This window comes from Balaenoptera musculus, chromosome 19 (assembly GCF_009873245.2).
Source record: "Balaenoptera musculus isolate JJ_BM4_2016_0621 chromosome 19, mBalMus1.pri.v3, whole genome shotgun sequence".
NCBI lineage: Eukaryota > Metazoa > Chordata > Mammalia > Artiodactyla > Balaenopteridae > Balaenoptera > Balaenoptera musculus.
The window spans coordinates 11,686,357-11,713,627 of record NC_045803.1 but is presented as its reverse complement, the minus strand read 5'-3'; the positions used below and the strand labels follow the sequence as shown (position 1 = coordinate 11,713,627).

Sequence of the window (27,271 nt, the reverse complement as noted above, 5' to 3'; positions counted from 1 at the left end):
CTGAGGCATATGCCACGTTTGGTCTCGATTTGTTCTCAGCTACAGCTTCCCATGTGCCAATATATTAAACAATTTAACAGAACAAGCCTGAGTCCTTGTGATGTGATGCATTTCAGGGAGGTGGGATGCAAAAAGCAGGGGTCTCAACCTTTGGGAACCCCCTCTTTGGAAGGAAGAGAGGGAAGACCCTACCTTTTGTTAAGGGATTACTCCCTGCCGGGTCCCCATGCTAAGTGTTTTCCTGAGGTACTTCATTTCATAATCACAACAACTCTGTGAAGTTGAAAGTATTGTCCCCATTTTACAGAGGAACAAACTGAGGCACAGGTTGCGGTGTCACTTGGCTTGGGTCAAACAGCTAGGGAAGATCAGACTCCAGAGTCCATGATCACCTCTTCTGGTTAACCTCTCCCTATTTTGCCTCAGTTTTCACGTTTGTAAAATGTGGATATTAATAGTCATAACCTCAAAGGGCTGTCTTAAGAGTCAAATGAAAGAAAACTAAAAAAGCACTTAGCGCAGTGCCCAGCACTTTTAGGACGATGTTGGTTCTGGAGACAATGTATCTGGCCAAATAGTTATCATCCTAATAGCTGCCACTTACTGAGTGGCCATTAGTTGGCAGGTGCTAGACCCTGGCATCAGTCAGGACAGAATCGATTATGCTACAGTAACAAACAAGTCCCTAATCTCAGTGGTTTAAAGCAACAAAGTTATATTAGTCAATTCATGCTGTAGTAATGCTTGTGTAACAAACCATCCCCAAACTGAGATTGTAACAACAATCTTTCTTCTTTCTAAGGGTTTGTAGGTGGCTGGGGCAGCTCTGCTTCTGGCTGTGCTTTGATGGGTTTGGGTCCAGTTTGGGAGGGGGATTCAAGTTCTCCTCCATGGCATTTCACAGTCTTCTGAGATCAGCGGCTCCCTGGCTAATGTCTTTCTCGTGGCAGATCACAGGGGCACAAAAACCAAGTGCACCAAAGGCCTCTGCTGAGGTCGGGGGTGCTAACATTCCATGGAGTGAAGTAAATCATATAGTCGAAGCCAACATCAGTGGAGCAGGGAAGTACACTCCCCCTCCAGTGGGAGGGAGAGGAGTGGTATTTGCTGAAGAAGTACCCATTCACAAAAAGTTGATTTAAGGGACTTCCCTGGTGGTCCAGTGGTTAAGACTTTGCCTTCCAATGCAGGGGGTGCAGGTTCGATCCCTGGTCGGGGAACTAAGATCCCACATGCCTTGCAGCCAAAAAACCAAAACATAAAACAGAAGCAATAGTGTAACAAATTCAATAAAGACTTTTTAAAAACGGTCCACATCCAAAAAATCTTTAAAAAAAAAAAAAAGATTGGTTTACCCTTGACCTTCCACGTCTAGCACCGTCCACAGGGCGTTCTGCTCATCATAATTGTGGAGCAGTCACCAACTTAATGCCGATTTCTGTGCACAGGAGAGAGCCCAGGAAGGTTTCACATGGATGATTAAATGCTGCCACCCACAAGGGACTTGACACAATTCACTGGATGGAGCTAGTCACATGACCCTACCAAACCCCACCGGGAGAGGAGGAGGAAGTGCAGTCCGGGCCCCGAATGCCCCACCACAGCCCCCGCCTCGCCAGACACATTTCATAACCAGCACGAATGGCCACCATGACCTCTTGGGGCTGTTTTTCATTTTGTCTTCACAACTACTCCATGTGATAGGCGCTATTATTCTCATCCCTGTTTTCAGAAGAATCTGAGGCTCAGAGAAGGAATGTCACATTGGTGGTCGTAGCAGTTAAAAAGTGGCAGAGCTTAAGATTTTAGTAATTGGGTCACACTGAGCGGAGAGAGACCACATCACAGAGAGAGCGGACAAGCCTGTATCAGTTATCCTTTGCTACGTAACAAGCCCCTCCAAACCTTATTTGCTTAGAATAATCGGTTGGCAATGTGGTCTGGGATCAGCTGGGTGATGGTTCTTCTGGTGTCTGCTGGGTTCAGCTGCTGGTCAGCTAGGCAGCTCTCTTTCAGAGAGTTGACACTGGTTGGGGTGTCAGGGCTGACTGGGCCACATGTCTCTTATCACCAGGTTAGCCTAGACTTCTTTTTTTTTTTTTTTGGCCACACTGTGGGGTTTGCGGGATCTTAGTTCCCCAGCCGGGAATGGAACCCATGCCCCGGAAGTGAAAGCGCCGAGTCCTAACCACTGCACCACCAGGGAATTCCCTAGCCTGGACTTCTTGATGTGGTGGCAGTGACAGGGGTCCCCCGGGTAGCAAGAGAGGAAGTCCCAATGCACGAGCACTTTTCAAGCCTCTGCCCATCATCTTTGCTGTTGTCTCAGTAGCCAAGCAGATCCCATGACCAGGTCTAGAGTCGGCATGAGAAGGGACAATCCAAGGGCAGGGCTGCAGAGAAGCTGAACACACTGGGGGCATTGATGGGCCAAGCTGGTTCCGGAGCTACGACGTTTACCATCACAGCCCCCAAGGTGTAAACAATGAATAGTCCGCTCCAGCCCCTCCAGGGTGGCAAAACTCAAAGTCTCTCAATTCCAGCCCAAGGGATTCTCTCCTGCACAGACCCCCACTGTCTCTCCTCTCCAGGGACCCAGGAGTCTAGGCTTCCAGCTCCAGTCAAAATCCCAAGCATCTTTTTTCCTCTTTAAACCCCAAAAGAACAGACACACAATAGAATTTCTACTTTTTTATTCACTCCTCCAAAAAGCACCACAGGTCAACCCACCCTTGATTCACCCGCCTTCATGGTTTCCTACCTCAGTGGACACACGTCTCTCCACCATTATCCAGACAAGTATGAAACTCAGCTAAGGTCATGAGGCTTTTGTGCCTCTTCTGCTTCTGGCAATGGCAACGCCAAGATTCACCATACTTTTCCTTGAATTTCTGCCTTCAAGGGCCTTCCAGCCTGCAGGTGCCTTGTAGATACACCCTGATGGCAGCCAGCAATCCATCCAAAAGGGAGCCTTAGTCTTTTCTGCTTGGATGCTCCCAGAGACAGATGCCTCACTAGCAACTTGCTGCCTCTACAGAGCCTAAAATTCAATCCCTTTAAAAGTCATAATTTAAAAGGCAACCACTCTAAAAGATAGTCGTGACACCCAAGAGTGCCAATATACAACTACACAAACACAATCAGCACACCCCACAACGGACAGCGACACGTGAAAACAAAACTGGGTCTTGCTTTCTCAGATTTGATCTCAGGCATGATTCCCATTGGCATGAGGGCAGAGGGAATTTGGAACAGAGACACGTAGAGAGCAGAGATGTCAGACGGGACCAAGTCAGAGATGGTGGCAAAGCGGCAGGAAGAGAGGAGGGCACTCCGAGCAAAGGCATGGGGGTGAAACTACCGTTCGGGCTCCCAGTGTGCCAGATTCCAAGAGGGGCTGCAAGTTCGTTGCTGTGCACGAGAGAGAATGCATGTACATACGTGCATACACTGAATTCTCACCATGACCCTGTGAGGTAGATGCCATTTGCTGAGTGACTTGCCCAAGGTCACCCCCATGGTCAGTCAAAGGGCTGTCTGACCCTAGAGCAATGTGCACAGAGTTCCCTGTGATAATGGGAAGTGTTCTAGGGCTGTGCTGTCTAACACAGTGGCTACTCACCACGTGTGCCTGGTGCAACGGGGAAACTGAAGTTTACATTTTAGTTACTTCTGATTAATTAAAAAATTGCTACTCATCTCAGTTATTGGAAAACTATCCAAGATAATTGGGACAACTTGGGTATATGAATCGACTTCTCCAAATATGAGTTTTCTGAAGTCTAAATTGAGGTCAGATATTTCTGATGAAAATTTATCATCTGAATTGAGATGTGCTGTGAGAAATACACAGCAGATTTCAAAGACTTAGCGTAAAAAGAATGTGAAATATCTCATTAGTAGTTTCCTATACTGATTACATGCTGAAATGATAATATTTTGGATATATTGAGGTAAAACATATTAGAATTAGTTTCACCTGTTTCCTTTTCCTTTTTTAACGTGGCTACTAGAACATGTGAAACTACCCGTGTAGCTCACATCCTGTTTCTACTGGACAGCACGGCTCTGCGCGCCTCCTGCCCCTGCACGTGGCAGGCAGGCTTGATGGAGATGCTTGAACGCTGGACTTGAGGAGGAGCCAGCGTCGTACTGGGTATTGCAGATATGGATGAGGGACATTCTCCTAAGGCCGGAAGAGCTTTGAGGACAATGCTTGGAGCCGTTCAGTATAGAGCCAAATGCTCTTCCCCATCTTGGCCATCTCAACTTTGATGGCACAGATTGTGCCGGTGGTGGGAGCTCAAGGTAGATGTGGTGGAAGCACCCCTCAGACTGGTTACCCTTGCGTTCAGCTGTCAGAGGAAACAGGATCTCGGAAGCGTTTACGGTTCTTGTCCAGCCCTTTCATTTCACAGGTGGGAAAATAAGGCACTGGCCCACGTCACCCGGAGTGACAGTGGCAAAGCTGTGTTTGCTTCCCAGGTCCCCTGACCTCAGACAGGAGCTTCCTCTCCCATGAGGTACTTGTTTCTCCCCCCATCTCACACCTTTTCCCTGTCTTGTGGCAAGAGGCTGATGACCTAAATTCCAGCCCTAGTTCTGCCACTGATTAATGAATTAACTATTTACTAAGCACCTTGTGTGTGTCAAGCACTGTTCTAGGTGCTGGGGGTACAGCAGAGAACAGGACAGGTATGGGGATAATAACCAATAAATAGGTAAATAAATAAATAAGGTCATTTTCTACAGTAATAATTGCTACAAGGAAAAATAACCCGCCAAGATGAATAATAGGGGTGGGGGTGTGAGCTACTTCAGTTACAGAGGTCAGGGAAGGCTTCTCTGAGGGGACACTTGAGCTGAGACCTGATTGACAAGAAGGAGCCAGTCGTGGGAAGATCGGGGAGCAGAGCGTTCTAGGCAGAAATAACAGAAAGTGCAAAGGTCCTGAGGCAGGATCCCAGGTGGCCCACTCAAACATCAGAAGGAAGATCAGGTTGATTGGGGGATGGGCGGGGGCAGGAAATAAGAACAGGCAGGGGCCTTGCTGTGTGCTGTTGGGCCTAGAGCCTGCCCTCTCTGGGCTTTGCTTTCCCCATCTAACATAACAGAGATTCTGCCGGATGGCCTCTCAGGTCCTCCCTTTCTGTTTTTGGCATTGAAGAGTTCTGTGACCTGTGGCTTCTCCTCTACTTGGAGCTGGCAGCCTAGAACATTCCAGGCACTGTGGTTTCTGCCTTTGCCTCACTGTGGCACATTCCCACGGTCTGGAACACCTGCCCAGCTGCTCCGTGGGTCCCTTGCTCACTGTGGCATTCTCTGTGTCTCTCGGGGATACCTGAGGTAGCCAACACAGAAGCGTTTGGATCAGTGCAGCAGTACAGTTGCTTTTCCCAAAAGGCAGGTGTATATAATACCAAGGTCAGAAAGGGTTAAGGTTTAATGACAGAAGAAACCAAGACCAAAAAAAGAGAGAAACCCCTAAAGGACAGAGGGACAGAGGAACAGGGTCCCCAGAGAGCCCCATAATCGCTCAGCACCTCTAAAATGGGGGCAGTCATATCCCTCTCCAGTCAAACTCAGAGAAAGGCAGTTAGTTACCAGGATCCAAATCCATTAGGGACTTTTGGGAGATACCTCTGAGGTAGGGGTTTCTGTCCTTCCACACCCAGAAGGCCTCATTCCTGGTCTCCGGCTACCCCCCAGAGCCCACCATGCCCAGAACTCTTACTTCCTCTCATTTTTGTGGTACCATTCTCCCCACAACAACTGGGAAAGAAATCTGGGTCACCAGGCCCCTGGTGGAGCAACTGTTAGAGACCCCTCTATTCCCCAAGAGGAACCAAAGGTCTCCAGCTCTCTCGCACAGCCCCCTATTCCCTCCTCTAGATGGAGACCTTCCACCACCCATGAATTAGGAATCAAGGTCCACAACCCTCTTGGGAGCGAGGAGTTCTGAGACTCCAGAGAGCCTTCCTCCCCCCAGTGAAAATTCAAAGTCCCCTTTGTATGCAGGCCTATCCCCCCACCCCCGAGAAACCCAGACCTTATATCCCTTTGTGGCTCAGAAGCCCAAGGATTCCAGCTCCCCGGGGAACCCAGACCCCCGCCTCCACGCTAGGGTCCCCGGTGTGATGGAGACCCCCTTCATCAGGAAGCAGGGCTTCCACCTCCTCTCCCCCTGGAAGACTAGACACCTAACAGATCCAGTTTCTACTCTTTGGAGACCAAGATACACCCCCTTGGAGGAGTCCCAAACCCTCAACTCCCTTCAGGAGTTCAGGAGTCTAGGAGTCTGAGGGTCACACCCTCTGCTCCCCCAGAGAAATCAGAAGTCATGTCCCCCGAACTCTATTCCCCTTCAGGACCCAGGAATCCTGGTGATGAGGAGTCACATTCCAACCGGTAGTCAGAACCCTCATCGCCTTCAAGCACCCGGGATTCTGAGTGGCGGCCCCCGCTCCCCTCCCCCCTCCCCCCCCACCGCTGTGATCTCACAAGCCCAGACATCCCATACTAGCATGCCAGAGTCTGGATCCCCACGCCCTCTCCCTCTTACGGCGACTTGGAGTCCTCAACCCCTGACCAAGCCGATCAGCCGGGACACGGGGCACCCCGGAAGCCCCGGTCCTCAACACCCCACTCACTGCGCGGGCACCTGCGGTGCCAGCACTGCTTCGGCGTCGGCCAGCATCTCGTCGAGCGCCTGCAGCAGGACGCCGTGCGCCGCGCGGTAGCCCAGGCCCCCTGTGGCCGCCGCGCCGCCCGCCGGCCACAGGAAGGAGAGCGCGCCCAGCGCCGCGCCCCCGGCGGTGCCCTCGCCCGCCCACGAGCCCAGCCTCGCCTCCACTTCGGCGCGCGTCACCGGACCCGGGAAGCGCGTCCGCTCGGCCAGCTCCCCCGGCGCCAGGCCCAGCGCGCGCTCGCGTCGTGCCAGCGCCGCGGGTTCGAGCCCCAGCGCCCGCCGCCACTCGGCCAGCTGACCTCGCAGGAGCGCCACGTCGCAGGCCCAGCCCAGCCCCGGTACCGGGGCCGCCGCCGCCGCCAGGCTAGCCAACAGGGCTGGCCGCCACGCCCCGGCCCGCAGCGCCGCAGCCTTGGTCCGGGCCGCGCGGGGAGACGTGGGTGGCAGAGCCAGCAGCAGCGCTCCCGCCTGTGCCGGGGGTAGCGCACGCCGTAGCCACTCGCACAGCCCCGGGAGGCCGCCAGGCCGCAGCGGGAACACCGGCGGCGGCGCCTCCTCCAGCACCTCCCACGTCTCGTCCTCTGGGCTCAGTGCGGCCGCGCGCTCTGAGTCCCCGCTGCCCGGTTTCTTCACGCCGACGCCAACCGGCTTCAAACTCTCGCTGCCTGCGTCCTCTGAACCTTCCCCACTGCCTGCTTTGTGCGATCCAGGGCCACGTTTCTCCCTTCCCTCACTGCGTGCATTCTCAAACCCCCCTCCGCCTGCGTTCCCTAAGCTCTCGCCGCTCTTTTCCTCTTCGTCCAGGGACTCCGGATCCTCGCCCTCGCCGTCTGTTCGCACGCAGACCAGCGGCGTATCTGGTAGCACCAAGGGCCGGACTTGGGCCCAGTCCTTCTCAGTGGGGGGCCCAGGGGTGACGAGGATGAGAGCGTCGTAGTGGGTTGGGTGGGGGGCGGCAGCAGTGCCCGCGGAGCCGAGAGGCACGGTCCAGAGCACCACGTTGGGGCGCTCTGGGGCCGGGTAGGGCATGGGCTCCGCGGGCGCCGAAGCAGGCACCGCACCTGGGTCGTCAGGATCTAACCCGAGTAGCATGTTCAGCACAAAGCTCACGTCAGCCCTACCGGCCACGGCCAGGTCCAGGCGCGCGCTGCCCAGTCGCTCCAGGCCGGCCCGAACCCATGACAGCGCCGCCTCCAGGCCACCCGTCTCGAAGGCCTCGCGCACAGCCTCCAACTCTGCAGCGCCCAGCACCTCGAAGCCATCCTGAGCCGGTGGCAGGAGCCTGCGGGGAAAGGGAGGGTTGGGGTCAAGGGCAGAAGAGGGGCTAAATGCTGGCGAGCTGGGCTAGGGGGACAGGACTGGGCTATGATGACAAGGCGGAGCTTTCCGAATAATCAGGAAAGGGAGGGGCCAGACTAATGGCACAGAATCAGAGGCTATGAAGAAAAGGGAGGGGCTTAAAGAAGGGGTGGGACGGCTGGACTGAAATCAGAAATCAGGTTGCCAACAGAGCCGAAAACGGGGACCCAGCTTAGTCTTCCCCGGGGTTCAACTCTGCGGGAGCGGGTCTTTCCGAGGGACCTGCAGGATTAAGAAAAAGCCCTGCTGGGCGGGGCAAAACTCATAGCGAGTGGAGTTTAGAGCAAAGAAAGAATGGCGACTGTATTGAGGACTAAACGAAAATCGAGCCCTATTCGACAAGGGCGAGGTCACCAAGAGCGCTCTTTCCTGAGACTAGGAGTTAGGAGGGCTGTAAAGACAGGTGAGGGGAGAACCCTCATCTACTAGTTCTTACCAAGGGCGTGTTGGCTAAGGAAGAAAGACGAGTGGTGGGCCTGGGGGAGAGGCTGCCCCTCGCTGAGCCTCGTTCTGACGTCTATAAAAGGAGGCCGCTTGGGGTTGGGGGAGAAAATTCAGGAGGCAGCCAGCAAGTGGACACAGAAACGAGAGGGGATTAGAGAAAGGAAGTGGGGGAGGGCCCCCGAAACGACCAAGCTCGCTTAGGGTGTGGCTCTCCGGAGACTGGGGTCGCTTGAGAACCAAGCAGATGGTGGGCAGGAGGGTGAAGACTGGAGAGTCGAGTCTTCGGGTAAAAGCTTCGCGGGGATCACCAGCTTGCCTGGAGAGAGTGAGCCCTCGTTCACACTTTGGCCTGGGGGCAGTGTTTGGGCGCTAGGTCCCGGCCCCTCCTAGAATTCTCGCGAGGGAGCGGGGGCTCAAGACCTCAGAGCGCTCGCAGGAGGCGGAACCTGGATGACAGGTCCGGACTTCTAGCTGACCTTTGGCCTAGATGATAGAAAAGGGTCAAGCACACAGCGCTAGTTTGAGGTGGAACCTCGTGGACCTCAAAACCTGCGCTGAGGGTCGGGATTTGGACGAGGGAGCAGGGCTTCCAGCAGATACCCCGTTAAGGTTGGCCCCAAACTCGCTGAGGGCGGGGTCTCGCAGACCTCAAAGAGCACCTTAGGGGTGGGAGGTACAGACTAAATAAAGCACCAGTCCTCTTCAACCCACCCTGAAACGCCCCGCTCACCTCTGCAGTGCCTCCGCCTGGCTCCGCAGCGCCGCCCGCAGGCGCTCTAGCTCCTCGCAGCCGTCGCTGCTGCGGCAGTCGGTTTGTAGCACAAAGAGAGCCGCGGCGCCCAACCCGGCGCTGTCCAGCCGGGCTGCGGTGTGATCCCGGGCCTGGGCTACATGCTGTGACTCCTCGGGACGGAGGTTCCGCACAGCCAGCAGCGGGGTCCCTCGGGCCAGGGCGGCCCGCGCTGCCTCCCCCAGCGCTGGGGCCAAGGGTTCCTCATTCCCCTCGGGGCCGGGCAGCACCAATACCAGCATGTTGGCTTCCGCCGCCCACGGCCCCGGCGCTGCGGGTGGGCAGCTCAGCTCGCCCAGGAAGAGGCCTGGGCCTGCAGCTCTCAGGCTGGGGAGCCCGGAATCCGGCCGTCCGTCGGGGATCTCTACCGTCTCCACATCCTTGTCGCACAGCGCTGCGATCAGAGCAGACTTTCCCGAGCCCGGAGGCCCCAGGAATAAGACGGTCACGTCACCCCGCGGCGGAGGCATGGCTGGAAAGCGGGGAGAGGAAGACCCAGGTCACGGAGCACCCAACCTTTTTCTTTCCTAGCTTCCCCACTCTGGTCTCAGACTTCAGCCTTTTACCCTGTCCACTTCTTTCGTTCTCGGGTATCACTCCCAGGCACCTAGAAATCTGGCGCCCAGGCCCTATTCCCCAGGGACCTGGGAGTCCTGTCCGCCCTCTTTCTGGATGCGTTTCCCTTTACGCTTCAAAAACTCAGAAATCGCCCTCTAGCCCCCTCCTCCCTCAGGGACACAGATGTTTTTACCCCTCACTCCTCCCTTCCAAATCACCGACCGAGCAAACAGCCGGCACACGGGACAGCGCAGTTGGTAGCAGTCGGTCAGCCGCTGAGAAGCCCCGCCTCTGGGGTCCGAGGACGGAGGCCCATGAGGCTAAAGCGCCGGGATTTGGGGATGTCCAGACCCTTTCCCGGGGCTCTAACCTGACGTCATTCCTTTTAGGAGGGGGTGTGTCTTGAAAGCGTAACCTCGGGGACAGGGCCCTTTGCAGCGCCTGCGCAGAGCGGCCGAAGGGCGCTCGCTCCTCCACGGTCGCCGAACCTTGAACAATGAGGGAGCCAAAGCGCGTGCGCGCCAGGAGCGCCTAACACACTTGCGCACTAAGCTTAGGTCTGTACGGCAAGGGAGGCTTGCAACGTCATCATTACGCACCCCAGTGCAGAGAAGGACCACTCCCATTATTTTGAGGACCGGGTTGGCGCGACTGAATCACTGCAGTCGTTTGGCAACCCGAGATCTGGGCTTCGAAAGGCTTATCAGGCGAAAGGCCGTGGAAACCACCGGGACTTTGAGACTCGGTGGGCCCTACCCCGCTTCCCTTCGGGTGACGGCGCTGTGACGAGCAACTGACAGGCGCAACGAAAGGCAGCCCTCTGCTGTCTGGAGAAAAGCAGAGGCCTGAGCTACCGGCCTCGGGAGGGAGCCGAGGGCAGTGCTTGGGGCAGCGGGTCACAGCGGCTGAAAGCGCGCGTGGGAAGCGGGGGCTCTAGGTGCAATAAGAGTTTCGGGATGTCAGAGAAAGATGTCTCCCGGAAGGAGGCAGGCTAAAGCGTGGGTACCACTACCTGCCTCAAGACAGGTGGGAGAGAAGGGGATGAGGCTGGTGTCAAAGATCAAGGGTCCCGCGCTCTGAGTTCAGGGAGTTAGTTTGATGTAGGAGGCATAGGTCAGAGGTCTCACGCAAGTGAGAAGGCTCTAAGGGGAGTCACAAACCCGGGGAGTTGACTCTTCTGGGAGGATTGAATCTTCTCTAGCGAGCTGCTCTATCAGGTTAGAATTCAAGGAGATGTTATCTCGTGGGGGGTCGGCCAAAGGCTGGCAAAGCCAAGCCTGTCAAAGGTCATAGGATTGGCGGGCCCTCTAAGACTCGCTGTAGATAAGCGACTTCACTTGATTTACTGTTCTGTCATGCGTGCTCCTCTCTTGACCAGAGGGGTCTCAGTCACCATGGAGGACCGGCACCCCAAAGAGGCCATGGAGCAGCAGGATTCGTCCAAGGAGAGACGTCCCCAAAGTCCGGGAGGTGACATCTGTGAGTAGTGCTGATCAGAGATGGGTGGGGTGCAGGAGCTGTGATGCTGAAAGGATTTCTATAGAATTTCAGTGTCCAGGGCGTTGCAGGGATTTGCCTGTTGGGAAGGAGCTGTTAATGGTCCCGGAGCTGCCCTCCCAGGACCTGCTACTCCCCACCCCTACCCTTATTACCCTCAGACGTACCCATCCTGCTCTATCCACATAAGCATGAATGGGATGCAGTTCAGAAGCACAGAGTGGCATCCAGAGAGGCTTGGGGTGGGAGAGGTGGCTGGGAAAGGGCAGAGAGCCCCAGTCCCAACTCTGCCCCAGACTCTCAGTGTGACTTGGGCCTCAGTTTCCCAATCTGTCAAAAGGGCTTGCCACTATTCACCTCACGGGGCTGGCTGGTATGGGGATTAGTGGCAGAAAAGGGGAAAGCTTAATGTTAATGAAGGTAGCCAATTTGACCTAGGATAATAGCAGCAGCTTCTACTGAATGCTTATTATGTGCTAGGTGCATTCTAAGAGTTTAACATTTGTTATCTCATTCCGTCCTCCTAACAGACTCTGTGAAATTGGTAATTATCACTTTCACATGAGGGAACCGAGGCAGAGAGAGGTTAAGTGTTTATAACGATGAAAGCCACAGTGTCAATGCTCTCCAGCCGGAGACCACCAGGAACACACCTGGAGTTGACCAAGTTGGGCTTATTGCTCACTGCGCTGAGGAAGCACACACATACCGTGGGGCATCTCAGTAATAAGAAAGGACTTATTACAGGATTTAGGCTTGTGGTAGGTGATCTGGGGAAGGGTTCAAGAAAGGGGTTTTGCTGTGGATGGACGCTGCCAGGAAGCAGGGGCAATTACGTGGCTGGCTGTCTTAATACATCTCACCTAGAAGGAGGGAGGGACAAAGCAAGGCTCCAGGTGTAATTGGTAAAGCAGCAGCAGGCACTCAAATTAGCCACGACTCGGGGGTGTCTGGCCATTTTCGTGGCTTGGACAGTGTTCACGTTTTGTCTGTGTTTGGAAGGCATCATGGCATGGTCTTGTCTTGATTCGTCTCAGTCACAGCATGGCCTTGTCTGACGATGTTCTGTGAAACTGTTTGTGCTGAACAGGAGAACACCAAGGCCTAGCTGTGAGTGCCAGGCCAGCTCCTAGCTGTGGGACTTCTTTTCTTTCTCAACAATAATTATTGCAAACCATTGTGTAGCACTGTTCTAAGCACTTTTTATACGTTAATTCGTTTATTCCTTACAACAGCCCTATAAAGTAGATACTGATGTGGTCATTACCCCATTTTCCAGATGAAAACGCCGTTTCCACTTGCCTCGGAAGTGGTAGAACCAGGAGTCAGTTCCAGGCAGTCTGGCTCCAGAGGCTGTGCTCTTGTCACACGGCTCTGTAGGAAGGGCAGACCCCCTGGTTCCGGTCCTGACTCCGCCGTTTCATTTCCTAGCTTCATGACTGTCGGCAAGTTACCTAACCTTTCTGAGCCTCGGTCTGCTCATCCATAACACAGGTCCAGTAAGTGTGCCGTCCAGGCCTGGCATAGCACCTGGCACATAGTAAGCCCTGCATGCTCACTGTTGGTGCGATTCTGAGGCTGGGAGAGGCCCTCGAGACTCCTGCTGGCCTCCCCCAACCTCTCCTCGTGTCCCTCAGGCCACTTGGGGGCCCTGCAGTGCACCCGCTGCCTCATCACCTTCGCAGACTCCAAGTTCCAGGAGCGTCACATGAAGCGGGAGCACCCAGCGGACTTCGTGGCCCAGAAGCTGCAGGGGGTCCTCTTCATCTGCTTCACGTGCGCCCGCTCCTTCCCCTCCTCCAAGGCCCTGATCACCCACCAGCGCAGCCACGGTCCAGCGGCCAGGCCCTCCCAGCCGGCTGTGCCCACCACCACCCCACCCACCTTCCCCTGTCCTGACTGTGGCAAGACCTTTGGGCAGGCCGCTTCTCTGAGGCGGCATCGCCAGGCGCACGAGGCCCACCCCCTTCCTGGCCCCTTCGCCTGCACTGAGTGCGGGCAGGACTTTGCCCAGGAAGCAGGGCTGCATCAGCACTACATCCGGCATGCCCGGGGGGAGCTCTGAGTGTTGGTCCAGCCCTCCCTAGGGCAGTGGAAGCTCTGTGGCTGGTGGGACCCCCGTCTGATATGGGATGGGAGCCTTGGAGGGATTTACTTTCCTCCCTAGAAAGGCAAAGGACTCCTGATCAATAGGACCCAGAAGATGCTCATTTAGAGCTTCCGTCTTTGGAAGACACAAAAGCCTTCAGGGAAACAGTAAAATCAAACAATAGTGAGATCTTTTGTTTAAAAAAATGAAATTAACAAGAAAGAGGGAAATTTGTTATTTGTATCTTCCTCGTTCCCAATTAAATAGTTTGAAATCACAACTAGCTGCAGATTGTGTTATCACCATTAATTCTTCCCAGATGGATGCGATGGGGCTGCAAGAGCCAAGTGCCTGGATTTGGGCCTGAATGGGGGAGGGAAAGTGAGGTGTCGCCTGCCTGTAATGCCACCGAACGGGTCCCACACGTGGAGCAACTTGAGCCTTTGGGGATGGGACAGCAAAGTCGGAGGCTGTACTGAGTCATGTGAGGGTTGCAATCTGGGCCCTTGTCTCTTCCCACTCCCTGCCAGCCTTTCCCACTCAAGGAGGGGCCATGGCATTGGATGGCTCTGCCCTCCTCCTCCCCAGATAATTTATTGTTCATTTAAATAATTTTATGTACCATTCTGGTCATAGAATATTTTTTGTATGTGTAGGTGAGGTGGCATGAATAAACTAACAGAAATAGTATCTAAAAACAAAAGGTCCACAATAAAATGTCTAAACAAGGAACTCTGGCTTTTGAGCAGGAATTCCCAGAGAACATAAGGGCATGGGGAGTGGGGAGCTCAGGGCAGACCTGGCCTGGCCCTGTGGGCAAACTGGTTTGGAGTCAAACAGAGATACCTTCTGTTTCCTGTTGTATTTGGCCAACACAGGGAGATATTCCATTAAGATCCTATTTTCAGCTCTTGAAAGGCCCAACCCTGGGCTGAGTTCCACTGGACCAGTTTTACTCCCTTGCATTACCTGCCCTGCCCCTAGAGACAATGGTCGATGCCCTGCATACAATAATCACAGCACTGCATACAATAATCACAGACTGCATTTGAATTGAGGGATATTTTGAAAGCCCACAGGTGAGATGGATATGGTAGAGACCGAGCTATCTCCCACTTCTAAGCTAGGCACACGGTGGCTACAAAGACTGCCTTTCCCAGATTTCCTTGCAGCCTGATGTGGCCACGTGACTGAGTTCTGACTAAATTCCTGGGTAGAGTCCTCAAGCTTCAGAAAGGAACCTGCCTTTCCTCCACCTTCTCGCCTGGAATGTGGACATGGTATCCAGCCATCTTGGACCATGAGAGCGACAACAGGATGGCAGAGCAAGAAGACAGCAGGAGGCTGGGTCTGCTATCACTACTGCTCCCCCCACCCTTCCAGTCTCTCTACTACAGACCACCCCCTGTGTACATGTAAGTCAGCTTACATCACTCCTCATTCAAAACCCTCCAACGGCATCCCATAAGTAACATCCAAAGGCCTTACCCAGGCCCACAAAACCCAACAGTGATTAGGTCCCAGCCCATTAAGCAATCTCAACTCCCTCCCGGTTCTGTCTTTTTCACTACACTCTAGCCACACATGCCAGGCTGGCATCTGCCTCAGAGCCTTTGCACTTGCTGTTCCCTCTTACCCAGAACTTTGCAAGGCTGCCTCCTCATTATTCAGGTCTCAATACCTGCCACTTCAGAGAGGTCCTCCTTGGCTAAAATAGCACCTCCAACCCTTAGCCTGATTTAGTTTCTTCCCAGCACTCTTCAACACTTGGAATTATCACACCTGTGTTTCTGTCATCATCCGTGTCCTTCCTCTAGAATCCAAGCTTCTGAGGGCAAGTGGGTTGTCTTCCTCATTGCTTCATCCCCAGAACCTAGGATAGCGCTTACCATGGAGGCTCAAGAAAGAACTCCTTGACTGTGCCCAGCTGTTTACCTATTTCTCAGCCTCAGCCCACCCTTCCACACTGCTCTGTGAGGCTGGGCTTTCTGCAGCTATGCTTCCCAGACTCCCTGGAGAGCTGGCTTCCTTAAGTTCATCCCACAGGAGGTATGGGCAGAAGGAAGGTTGGAAGAGGGGAGAAGGGACTCACCTTGCCTTGGGCGCCTGCTGGAACCCCTCCAGCAGCAGTTCGGGCTCCAATACCTTTCTACACTCTCAGAACAAGGCACTGTGCCCCTCTTGGGGTTTAAGCAGCAGCTGTGTGGTAGCCAGTCCCTGCACCAGCCACACACGTGGCGAGGCCTGCCCTCCAAGCTCCCACTGGGTTCTGGTCATTGCGCTTCTCTTTCTGCATCCCAGTCCTAGAGGTGGGAGCTTCTTGCAGACACTCATTTCTCAGTCACCTCACTTTTCCATGTTTGTGCTCTCAGCGTTTTAGTACCTGTGTAACCAACTCCCGGTACTGAATCCTCTGTAATTCCTAGCTTGGTCTCCATATCCTGCCTGGGCCCTGAAGAACTGAATGACCCCATTGGCAGTAGCCTAGGTCTCTTGATTCCCAGTCTCTCGTGATCCTTAGGAACTTTTGATGATGAATGGATAATTCGCTACTTCTATGCTTAGAAAGCCCTGTCTTAGGGCAGAAGAGGGCTTAGGCATGTTGCTCCAGGAAATAAGATCCATCCATGTTGTTTTAATGAGCTGTGAATTTCTGCTTTGATGATTCTGAGATTCATTGATGCTAAGCTATAGTGGTTATGAAAGTCTCAAAGAGTGCATAAATATAAGATTCTGAGCTTCTAGGATGAAAAGTATGGGTTTTGAAAGATGCTTTGGTCAAGGTCCTGTAACAGGCGTCAGAACGTAAATGCTCTTTGGGGCCAAGCAGGTACCATAAATCAGTGAGGCAAGCAGGGTGTAAGGGGTCCAGATGCCAGACAGTGGGGACTGGGCATGTGGGAGGGAATGCCCCATTAATAGGAGGTGACCCCTACTCAGCTCCAGCAGACTATTGCCCCATGGGATTGTGGGTTCAGCAATCAGTCTCACAAGGAAGCCAGAAACTTCCATTTTTGTGTCAAACCTGCCCATTTTTAAATGTTGGTAACCAACGTGATTAAAAAAACCTCAATAACTCTGGAGACCAAATACACTCCTGCAAGTCAGATGGTGGCTGTGGACAGCCATTTCTGGTGTGTGGCTTAGTGGCTAAGAATGGGTGCCTTACCTCCAGTTGTCTGGATTCAAACCTGGCCTCTGCTTCTTCCCAGCTGTGTGACCTCTAGAAGATTACTCAACCTCTCTGTGCCCTGGTTGTAGCAGTTGTAAAATGGTCATGATAGTAGCCCCTACGCCTCTAAGAATTATGATGATGATGACAGACTCGGAGAGAAAGTCAGAGTCGGTATTAATGGCCTGTGTGACCCGGTCCTCTTCCCCTCTGCTTTTCTCTGCCCCTCTCAGCTCTTGTGTTCCCACCAGTCTTCCCCCTGCCTTCCTCAGCAACAGCCTTGTGGCCCCAAGTGCGCTTCCACCAACATCCCAAGCAGGTTCCACCTCAGGGCCTTTGCACTTGCTGTTCCCACAGCCACATGACCTGTTCCTCCTCCTCTAGGTCTCTGCTCTGATGTCACCTTCTTAGTGAAGCCTTTCCTGACTACCCCATTTGAAACTGCTTCACACACACACACAAGCCTCCCCATCCCCCTTCTCTTTTCCTCCACAGCACTTATAACCTTCTAACATTTTAAATGTTTACTTAAATATTCAAGTATCTGTTTTCCCCTTTAAAGTATAACCTCACCAAGGCAGGAATTTTTGTTCATTGTGTTCACCACTCTACTCCCAGCTCCCCAAATAGTGCCTGCATCTCCTAGGTGCTCAATAAATCATTGTTGAATGAATGAGTAATAAGTAACAGTCCCTACCTCATAAGGATCCGATGTGATCGTCCATATAAAGCGCTTAGCCCAGGGCCTGGTCCGCTGTGAGCCATTATGGTAATTCAGGTTCTATTCTTGAAGGTTCTTAGTTGCCAAGCTTCTATGAGTTAACACATGTAAAGCGCCTTAGAACAGAGCTTGGCACACAGTAAATGCTCAGTAAATGCTAGCTATTATTATAATTAGGCTTCTATTTTCAAAGGAGCTTCAGTGCCAAGCTTCTGTGAATTAGTACTTCCCATCTCAGAGCAAGAGCCTGTGTTTCCACAAGGCTGTAATAAGCTGACCCTCTGTTCCCCTCTGACCTCATCCCTCGAGCTACTCTCGCCTAATTAACACGTGGGGCAGGCTCCTGCCCCACCGCCCCCTCGCCTAGATCGCTCTCCCCACCCGTGTGCCAGGCTCCCTCCCTCCCTTTCTCAGGTCTCTGCTTAGGTCTCAGGTCTCTATGTCACCTCCTCAGGGAGGACTACACTATTTAAACTGCACCCTCTTCCAGAACTGTTCTCCCTTCTCTTCTCTATTTTTCTCCACAGCACTTACCACCATCCAGCATATGTTACATCTTTCTTGTTTATTTCTTGTTTACTATCTGTCCCCACCGGTGGCCCCTTCCCACCTCCATGTAAGCTCCACGAGGACAAGGATTTTATTTTATTCACTGGTGTGTTCCCAATGCTTAGCGCACAGCAAGTATTCAAAAGATACTTATTAAATGAATTAATGCGTCACAGCCCCTGCCTCACAGAGTTATTCTAAGGACCCGATGATCTCATGTAAATAAAATGCAGCGCTCTGTAAGTGCTGGGGAAATGGTAGCTGTAATTATAATTAAAGTTCTATTTTTGTAAGTTCCTAGATGCACAACTTCTCTAAGTCAATATACATAAAGCTCTTGGACTGGCACTTGGCACCCAAGAAGCGCTCAGGAAGCAGAGCTATGATTATAATTAAAGTCCTCTTTGTGAAAGTTCTTGGAGGAAGTGGCAGAGAGCACTAGCTGTCTTCCACAAACCGTTTTCTGGGCACTTGGCTAGACCGCCTTTCCCAGACTCCCTTGCAGCAGCCTGTGGCCATGTGACTGATGTCTCTGTAAAGGAACGTAAGTGGAAGCGCTATGTGCCACCTCCAGGCTGGGGCTTCTAAGAGAACATGTGTACCTCTCCAGGCTCTCTTTCCTCTTCCTCTGGCAGAACCCAGGCCATGGACACCCAGCCGTGACCACGTGAATGACAAAAGGCTTACAGGATGGCCTGGGTCCCCAAATCACCATATGGAGGTTACCTGCCAACCTGAAACACCCATCCTGGACTATGACGTAAGCAAGAAAATTCTGTTGTGTTTGAGCCTGTACATCACGGGGTCTATGATGAAATACATGGGAACCACATTGAACATAGGCACTTAGTAAACGTTAATTATCTTGGCAACAACGATCCTTAGCTTTCCCCAAGGAACCCAGGGATGGTGAGGTAAATGCCCAGGCGCATGCCTTACACACTCGAGCTTACACACACATACACACACACACACACACACACACACACACACACACACACACAGACCTCAAATGCACATTCGGCCGACACACAGAATTTGGCTTTTATTCTGGCTTTCACACAACTACTGCTAAGACGACACAGATCGGTGGGACCCCATCCCCATGACCACCGCGACCACCCCGATGTCCTCAGCCCCCTCCTCCCACCCCACCCGCCCCACCCCTCTGCCAAGCTCCCTAGGTCGGGGCGCTGCCTACACCTCACCCCGCGCATGCAGCATGAAGTGCCCATGCAGCTCCCCGAGGTTGTCAAAGGAATCCTCGCACTCGGTACAGTGGTAGGTGCCCTCCTCCTCCTCCTCTTCCTCCTCCTCCTCCTCCTCCCTCCCAGCTGGTCGGCCCTCCCCAGCCCGAGGCGGCTCCTCCTCTTCCTCCCCGAGGGCCCTGCTTTCAGGAGCTGGCGCTTCCTGGGGGGCTGTAGCGGGGCAGCAGAGCCGGCAAGGCGGGGTGCCCGGTGGGGCCTCCCCAAGGGCTGAGCGGCCACAGAGCTGGCAGGGCTGGGCTGGGGGGCCCGGGAGCTGGGCTGCACGGGGGGCCCGGCGGGATGGGCCCCCCCGGCCCCCCCCCAGGCGCTGCTTCACCTTGTAGCCGGGGTCATATTCGGGATCGTCAGTGGTCTCCTCTTCCTCCTCCTCCTCATCTTCTTCCTCTTCGGAGTCCGGCTCTGAGAGAGTATATTCGGAGTCAGAGGAATGCTCAGGGCCTAGAGGGGGTGGAAGAGGAAAGACGGCGGCATCAGGGGACAGAAGGCTGTGCCCGGCTGTCCCCTCCCTGAGCCCCGTAGACTCGCCACAGTATGGAGAGGGCAGCCCGGGCCCGGGCCTGCTCTCCCCACAGATGGATCCCCATCGTGCAGAACAGGCCGTATCTGTGTGTCAAGCAAATGAACGTCTTGCAAGAACTGCATCTTAGGGGTTTAAAAAGAACAAAGTAGGAGACATAGGAGTAATAAAAACAACAATGACAGCGTCCACTGCTATTTTAAGAACCTTGTTTTTTATATATTAACTCAACTAATCCTTACAACAACCCTGAGGGAGGTACTATTATCCCTAAGTGACAAGTGGGGAAACTGAGGCACAGAGAGGTTAGGCGACTCACTGGCCTCCAGTCACACAGCTAAACGGGGAAAAAGCTAAAGGTGGGTGATGGCCTACACTGGATCATTTTAGGGAGACAAACACTTGAACAGGTACTTCAGCAAATTAGAACACATATACATACTCTGATATATGTGGTTTTTTATATATATATATATATATATATATATATAAATACAAAAATATCTAGTTAAGTGAGTTAAAATATTTATTTATAAGTATAGATAGATTACTGTGATTTCATGGGTATGAAGGACATGCCTAGGACAAGTTTAGGTTTAAAAAAAAAAGAAAAAAATGGAAAGTCAATGTACAGGAAGGGTGACACCAACAACTGTTATGGGGGGTGTGGAGAGGGGAGCCCCCATTACAGCGGCAGCAAAATACCGGCTTCTACAGACGTGGTGGCAGGAGCCTGCCCAAAGCATCTCCTAGGACTGTGACAGTCTAGCCCTGCATCCACTGGCCCCCCTTCCTCAGTTTCCTCTGGCAGCGTACGGGGACCCCGTTACAACTGGGCCCGCCCCACCGCCTCCTCACGTCCCTCAACTCCCCAGGTCGGCACCCACCTCAGGGCCTTTGCCACCCTTTCTGCAGACGGACTAAGGCTTGATCCCTCCCCTCTGTCACATCTCTGCTCAAGTGTCACTTCAGTGAAACCCTGGTCAGTCTGTCTAACCAGCAATCCCTCCCTAGCACTCTCTACGCCCCTAACTCTGCTTTATTTTTCTCCTCAAGGTATTGTATGTAACACCTGCTTATACGTTTACTGCCTGTCCCTGAAAGCAGGGACTTCATCTGGCTCATGACTGCGTCCCTAGCATCTAGAACACTTTCTTTGTGCCTGGCATTCAATTTGACAGAGCTTTTCTGCGGCTTTCACACATGCCATTCCCTCTGCTGGAAATGTCTCCCGTTATCCTTTAAGGACCCAGAAGGAGGCCTTCCTCCCTGGTGGGGGCATCCCAGATCTCCTAATCCCAGGCAGCCGGTCACTTGCTTTTGCCCCCTGTCTGTCCTAGCCCTGAACCCTCAGCTCTGTGCCCGTCCAAAGTCCTTTCCCCACCAGACCAGCGGGCAGGCCTGGTCTGACTCATCGCTCGGTCCCCAGCATTACCCAGCTCAGAAGAACAGGTTATGTTTGCTGAGCGTCTGTCCTTCCCTGCAGCTCTCTCTGTCTCTTACTTGTTCCTGCCTCTGTCCTGCTGTCTGTCTGCCATTTAACGAGTGTTTCCGGAGGCCTTGGCATGGGCTGGTCCCTCTGCCTGGAACGCTGTTCCCCACTCTATCTGCCTGGCGATCTCCTACTCATCCTTCAGGACCCAGCACAGGCTCTGTCCTCCATGAAGTCACCACCCCCGATGACTTCAGGCAGAGGGTCTCTCCCCTGTTCCCTCCACCCTGGCTCCATCTCCTCTGTCACTGTCCTAAAGGCTGTAGCCATCTGGGCCCCAGAATGTCTCCTCCTTCAGGCTAGGAACCCCTCAGGGGCAGCTCTGACTCATCTGGGGTCCCCAACAGGAGGTGTGGGTTGAATGAACAAGGGTGGCCCTGCTCTCCCTCCTCCAGGCCTTCGCCTCTGCTCTTCTCCCACCTGGGGCGACCCTCTCCTTCTCGACTAGCAAACTCCTGCTCCTCTTTAAGGCGCCAGCTTCACGTCACCTCCTCTATGAGGTCCTCCCTGACTGCCCAGGCGGTCAGTGCCTCTCTCGTCTGGGCTCCCCCTGCCCCGTAACACACCGTGACAGCCTGGACAGTGACGGTCTAGAGACTGGAGACCCCTGGAAGGCAGGACCTGGGTCTGACCCATCTCTGTGTCCCTAGCAATGCTGAGCATAAGGCAGCCTGGGGAGGCATTTGCTGAACGGCTGCAAACCACAGACGAAACACCTCCAGCTTTGAGCTGGGGCCCCACCCCTCTTTCTCCTCCCGCCTCTGACTTCACACCATCTCCCCTCCAGAGTCTTCACTGCCCACTGTGACTTCACGAAGTTGGCCCGGGAAAGGCAATCAGGTGGTCCCCCACGGCTACCAGGCCTTTTGTGTCCACGGTGACTTCCTGGACCACAAGCCCTTGCGCGGCCACCATGCCTTCTCCACCTGCGAGAGCCCGGAAGCCCAGCATGTCTCCCGCGTCCACGGGACCCTCGGTGCCCGCAGCGTCTCCCAGTCCTCCTGCCTCCTTGAAGGGCACCAAGTCGGCAATGCCCAACAGCTCCTCGGTGTCCACCTAACCTCTGACCGCCCCTAACCTGGTCACGAGCCCAAGCAGCTCCAAATCTCCCAAATGGGCAAGTACAAAGGCAGCCCCTTCTAACCAGCCCAGCAACGAGTCCCGAGTCCACGGCACGGCCCGAACGCCTAGCAAAGCCAGCACTGACACCAGGGCCAGCAAAGCCAGCAAGGCCAGCAGGGTAAGACGCCCCCGGCGCAGAGGCACCCACAGCCGGGGCAGAACTCCCGGCAGAAGGGGAAGCCGCAGCTCCAAGAGGTCAGCCAACGGGGCCAGCGCTCCCAGCAGGATAGGAACTAATGGTGCCAGACCAGGTATGCCCAGCAGGGTGAGAACTCCTACTTCCCTGCAAAAACGGAGTGGGGGGAAGAGTGGCAGCCAGCCGAGAACCAACAACCGGGAAGGGAGTGCCGGCCGGCCTAGAAATGCGAGCAGAAAGAGGAGCTACAGCCCCCCAGGAGCCTTGGTTATGGGGAGGAGTTCCAGCCTGGCTGGAACCCCCAGCAGGGCAAAGAGCTATAGCCCCACGAGAACTCCCTTCGAGGAGAAAGGTTACTGCCCGTCTCCGTCACCATCGAGGACGGCGAAGGGTTATAGTCAGATGATCACCCCCAGCAGGGGATGGAGTTACAGCCCTACTGAAGTGTTCAGCAGGGTCGAGAGTTACAACCAAGGTAGTGCACCCAGCAGGCCCCAAAGTCACAGCCAGTCTAGCACCCCCAGCCAGCCCCGAAGTCGCAGCCGGTCTAGAATGCCCAGAAGGGCAAGAAGTCGCAGGAGGGAGAGAAATCATAGCAGGGCAAGAAGTCGTACCCAGAAGGGAACTCCCAGTCAGATAGGAAGACATAGCCACTCTAGAATCTGCAGCAAGGGGAAAAGTTATAACCAATTTAGAACCCCCCAAAAGGGAAAGATGTTACAGCCAGTCTAGAAGCCCCAGCACGGAGAGAGGTCACAGACGATCTAGAACCCACAGCAAGGAGAGAGGTCGCAGATGGTCTAGAAGCCCCAGCAAGGAGAGAGACCACAGCCGATCTAGAACACCCAGTAAGGAGAGAGGTTGCACCCTGTCTAGAACCCCCAGTAAGGAGAGCGGTCGCAGCCGCTCCAGAACCCCCAGCACGGAGAGAGATTACGGCCAAACTAGAACCTCCAGCAAGGAAAGAAATCATAGCCAATCTAGAACCCTTAGAAAAGAGAAAGATCACAGCCAATCTAGAAACCCCAGAAAAGAGAAAGATCAGAGACAATCTAGAACCTCCAGTGAGGAGAGAGATCACAGCCAAACTAGAACCTCCAGCAGGGAAAGATATTACAGTCGATCCAGAACCCCCAGAAAAGAGAGTGCTCTCAGACAATCTCGAACCTCCAGCAAGGGGAGAGATCTCAGCCAAACTAGAACTTCTAGCAAGGAGAGCGATTACAGCCGATCTAGAACTCCCAGAAAGAAGAGACCACAGCCGATCCAGAACTTCCAGCAAAGAAAGCGATCACAACAAGGAGAGCAATCCCAGCCAATCTATAACCCCCAGAAGTCTCAGCAGGAAGGGATCCCCTAGCAGGGCACAGAGTCCTAATCAGAACAGAAAACCTAGCGAGATAAGGAGCCACTCCCTGTCAAGATTTCTCAGCGGAGCCCCAATCCCAAACCAGGAAGATAGTCAAGCCAACACCACCACCTCGAAGGCCATCTCACCTGGAGAGAGGTCCTCATCGTCTTCCTCCAGGCTGGCGTAGCCCCCAGTCTCAGCTGGCTCACGGGTTTCTGTCATGGCCAGGGGAGGGGACAGGAGACAGGAGCAGAGCAGCAGCTGGGCAGTGTCCCTCCCTGGCCAGCTTTCCACAGCCACACGTCGGCCACAAGTCCTCTGATGCAGGATGTCAGCAGGTAGACAGGGATGCTGGACAGGGGAAGGAAAGGCCTGTGATGACTCAATAAACTTTTACATAGCATCTGCCTCCCCAGGACTCGGTGCGCTCAGTGTTGTGGGCAAGGCAAAGACGATCCCAACCCTGTCCTTGACTGCCTAAAGGGCCTTGACTGCCTACAGAGCCTTCACTGCAGGTTCTACCCCTCTGTAGGCCTTTATTTCCCCATCTGGTTCTCATTCAATGGGGTGGGAAGGGTAATACTCCAAGTATTTAACAGCGAGTACCAACATGGGCACCAATCAGAACAGAGAGGGGAACATGGGCCTATGCCAGGCATTAACCCTTTACTTGCTAGGCTGTGGGAAAGTCTGGGGCGGGGGGAAGAGTCCAAAGTGGCAGCCGGGGGTAGGGATTACTTGGAATAGTGGTGATATACCAACCAGTCTAGAAGTAGTTCTATATTTAAAAAACTAGTATGGCTGCACTGATTTGTGAATGTCAGCCCTAACTCTTGTTTTCTTTTTAATTTAGTTTTTATTTATTTTTGGCTGCACTGGGTCTTCGTTGCTGCACACGGGCTTTCTCTAGCTGTGGCGAGCAGGGGCTACTCTTCATTGTGGTGCGCGGGCTTCTCATTGCGGTGGCTTCTCCTGTTGTGGAGCACGGGCTCTAGGTGCGCGGGCTCCGTAGTTGTGGCGCAGGGGCTTAGTCGCTCCACAGCATGTGGGATCTTCCTGGACCAGGGCTCGAACCCGTGTCCCCTGCATTGGCAGGCGAATTCTTAACCACTGCGCCACCAGGGAAGTCCCTGCCCTAATTCTTTATCAATTTACACCTTGGCAAGATGATGCCTAGGTTTGAATCCTAAATCTGCCACATTCTAGCTGCGTAGCTTCAAACAAAGGACGTATCTTCTCTAGCCTGTTTCCTTCTAGGTACAAAAAGAGCTTCTAGGGCTTAACTTACGTACTTGTAACCACGTTGAGACATTATTATCTCCTTTGCACAGATGAGGAAATGGAGGCACAAAGAGAATTATCATACCAACTAGTAGGTGGGTGAACTAGGATTTGAAGCCATGTCATCCTACCTCTCATAAAATGATCCTTCAGCGGAAAAGATTTTTTGAAGATTCAGTAGGCTCGTTGATATAAATTGGTGGTATGTGGCAGGTACTCCATTAGCAGTGGCTATTACTACCCGCAACCCCAACCCTCTATAAACCCCCGCCATTCCAGACTTCTCACCTCTCCCTGTGCACAACAGGACTTTTCACATCTGTGGGTTTTAGTAAATCCTACAACTGCTGTCTAGAATGTGCTCCTTCCCCCATGTCTGCCTGGAGAATTCTTACTCTCTCTCCAAAGCCCACCTCAAACACAAGAACCTCTATACTTCTCCTCAGCCAAACACCACCTCTGCCTCTTCCAAGAAGACTTTCAAGACTCCTCTCCTTTTTCTCCCTCTTCATCAATACTCCCGACACACACACACACACACACACACAGCACTTCTTTTTCTCCCACTGTGCTCCCTGAGAGTAGAGAGCCAGGAAGAGCAAGTTATGAAGGGGCTGGCAGCCTCAGCTGCACCTCTTATATACCAAGGCCTGTGCTGGGCACTGGCTAATATGGTGGAAAACGCATGATTCCCTTCAAACTCTAGGGTTCGAGTTTAATGCTGGGGACTAAAGAGAAAAAGATTAGGATTGAAGCCTGGAGGAGGCTGGGGCACGGGAAAGCTGGCATCAATGGCAGGTGAGTTTTCTAAAGACACTTGGATTGGGCTTTAAGGACAGAGAGGATTCATAACTGGCAGAGAAGAGTTCTCATAATACCCTATTGCCTATAGGGCTCCATTTAATTTGGGAACTCTACTTTATGCCAGGATAGGTTGCCAGATTTAGTAAATAAAAGTATACAATACCCAGTTAAATTTGATTCCAGATGAGTCTTCTAGAAATGTACACCTCAAATACTGCATGGAACATGGATATATTAAATAGTTCTTTGTTGTTAATCTGAAATTCAAATTTAACTGGAGGTTCTATATTTTAACCGGCAACCATACACCAGGGACAATCAGAACTTCCTATGGGATTCGCAGGAGACATTGCTCACCAGTGCAGCCTACCCTTCCCCAAGCCCACATCACACAAAGCTCCTTCCAGAGTATTCCAGATGTCAGGTGGAGGCAGTCCTTGGTGCCAAAGTCCCATTCCTACAGTGAACATGGCGGCCAGACTGGCTTCTACGATCATAGAGGGGCATAAATGAGGTTCTCTCCCTACCATAATGCAAACAGTGCCGGAGACCCCGCAGTGTCATGAACCTACAGCAACCAACTCCCAAGATGCCATGCGCGAACATAATAGGCACCCATTCCCACAACGCTAGGGAGAGGAGGCAAGAACAAAACCTTAGACAGGACCATAAGGACCGGTCCCCCCTGCTGCTGCAATTTTCCCCAGGATGCCTCGGGCCTATAATGACCACCTTCCAAGGCGCTCTTCGTCGAAGCACTCCAAGCTTCCAGGATGCTCAGCGGAAGGTGTATGACAAAAGGGACGGTTCCCCACAAGAAGCTAGGATAATCCCAGAATGCACCAGGCCCATAACGACTAGGGGACAGACTCCCACAATGCTTTAGAGCACGGCGTCCCATTTTCCCAGGATGCCCCAGGACGGCACGGAGATGCGTTGGGGGAGAAAAGGGAGCCTGGATCTCGCCCTCAAGCCATCACGGCCCAAGACTGCTGCCGGCTCCTCCGTGACGGGAGCCGTCACTCCCATCATGCAGCGGTGCCGTAGTGCCCGCTTCCCAGCATGCCCCGCGCACCTCCATCCCGGACACTCACCGGCGCTGGCGACCCCAGCTCCGGCTCGGCGGCAGCGGCTGCACGCCCAGGCTTTGCGCCTGCGCTGCAAGTGGGGTAGGAGGGAGTGCGAGGGGCGTGAAGAGCCTAGGGCGCTTGCGCGGCGAGATAGACCATTCCTGTAGCATAGTGGGAAGAGGGGTCTAGTCGGGCCATCGACAAGGCTCGCGCAGGGGGTTCCGGGCCTTGCCCCTCGCTGTCCGGGTTTACTTGGTACAGTCCGCAGCCGGACGGAACGAGAAACTGCAAGGCTTGCGCGTGCGTGAGCGATCATGAACGCGTCTTACAAAGAATGGGACGCGCTGGGGGTGGGGTGGGGTG

General features: G+C 53.6%; 4 protein-coding genes across 13 annotated transcripts; 2 read left to right on the top strand and 2 right to left on the bottom strand.

The window, feature by feature from the left end:
• Positions 1-6,475: 6,475 nt before the first annotated feature.
• IRGQ (immunity related GTPase Q) lies at positions 6,476-18,955 on the bottom strand. 4 transcript variants are annotated; one of them, XM_036833630.1, is made up of 3 exons: positions 17,295-18,955; positions 9,222-9,753; positions 6,476-7,970 (listed from the first exon to the last, which is right to left on the bottom strand). In XM_036833630.1, exons 2-3 carry the CDS (start codon positions 9,749-9,751, stop codon positions 6,647-6,649), a joined length of 1,854 nt encoding a protein of 617 aa, XP_036689525.1. In that variant the 5' UTR covers positions 9,752-9,753; positions 17,295-18,955; the 3' UTR covers positions 6,476-6,646. The 4 variants fall into 4 exon arrangements, with proteins under 4 accessions (XP_036689525.1, XP_036689521.1, XP_036689523.1 ...); XM_036833626.1 differs by lacking the exon at positions 17,295-18,955 and adding an exon at positions 10,210-10,490; XM_036833628.1 differs by lacking the exon at positions 17,295-18,955 and adding an exon at positions 10,033-10,203.
• Positions 9,763-17,284, top strand: ZNF576 (zinc finger protein 576). Of its 7 annotated transcripts, none has more exons than XM_036833637.1 (3): positions 9,763-9,780; positions 11,218-11,318; positions 12,974-17,284. In XM_036833637.1, exons 2-3 carry the CDS (start codon positions 11,234-11,236, stop codon positions 13,399-13,401), a joined length of 513 nt encoding a protein of 170 aa, XP_036689532.1. In that variant the 5' UTR covers positions 9,763-9,780; positions 11,218-11,233; the 3' UTR covers positions 13,402-17,284. The 7 variants fall into 7 exon arrangements, 6 of the variants coding, with proteins under 6 accessions (XP_036689532.1, XP_036689530.1, XP_036689527.1 ...); XR_005017459.1 differs by lacking the exon at positions 9,763-9,780 and adding an exon at positions 12,616-12,835 and having other exon boundaries at positions 10,458-11,318; XM_036833635.1 differs by lacking the exon at positions 9,763-9,780 and adding an exon at positions 10,486-10,715.
• An 86-nt stretch (positions 18,956-19,041) lies between the features above and the next one.
• ZNF428 (zinc finger protein 428) lies at positions 19,042-27,190 on the bottom strand. The gene is made up of 3 exons (XM_036833631.1): positions 26,933-27,190; positions 23,900-24,104; positions 19,042-19,573 (listed from the first exon to the last, which is right to left on the bottom strand). Exons 2-3 carry the CDS (start codon positions 23,973-23,975, stop codon positions 19,065-19,067), a joined length of 585 nt encoding a protein of 194 aa, XP_036689526.1. The 5' UTR covers positions 23,976-24,104; positions 26,933-27,190; the 3' UTR covers positions 19,042-19,064.
• SRRM5 (serine/arginine repetitive matrix 5) lies at positions 22,058-23,864 on the top strand. Its single transcript, XM_036833951.1, is given in 3 exon segments — positions 22,058-23,113; positions 23,115-23,250; positions 23,857-23,864. Coding segments are annotated over 3 exon segments (1,200 nt in total).
• Positions 27,191-27,271: the final 81 nt, after the last annotated feature.

Coding starts and splice junctions, on each gene's coding strand:
- ZNF428 (XM_036833631.1), bottom strand. CDS start 23,975: ATGACAGAAACCCGTGAGCCAGCTGAGACTGGGGGCTACGCCAGCCTG. Junction 19,574..23,899: donor CGATGAGGACCTCTCTCCAG/GTGAGATGGCCT, acceptor CACCCCCTCTAG/GCCCTGAGCATTCCTCTGAC.
- ZNF576 (XM_036833632.1), top strand. CDS start 10,809: ATGTCTCCCGGAAGGAGGCAGGCTAAAGC. Junction 10,838..11,217: donor GGAAGGAGGCAGGCTAAAGC/GTGGGTACCACT, acceptor TCTCTTGACCAG/AGGGGTCTCAGTCACCATGG. Junction 11,319..12,973: donor AAGTCCGGGAGGTGACATCT/GTGAGTAGTGCT, acceptor CGTGTCCCTCAG/GCCACTTGGGGGCCCTGCAG.
- IRGQ (XM_036833626.1), bottom strand. CDS start 10,465: ATGGGAGTGGTCCTTCTCTGCACTGGGGTGCGTAATGATGACGTTGCA. Junction 9,754..10,209: donor CCTAAAAGGAATGACGTCAG/GTTAGAGCCCCG, acceptor CCCGCTTTCCAG/CCATGCCTCCGCCGCGGGGT. Junction 7,971..9,221: donor CAGGCGGAGGCACTGCAGAG/GTGAGCGGGGCG, acceptor CTTTCCCCGCAG/GCTCCTGCCACCGGCTCAGG.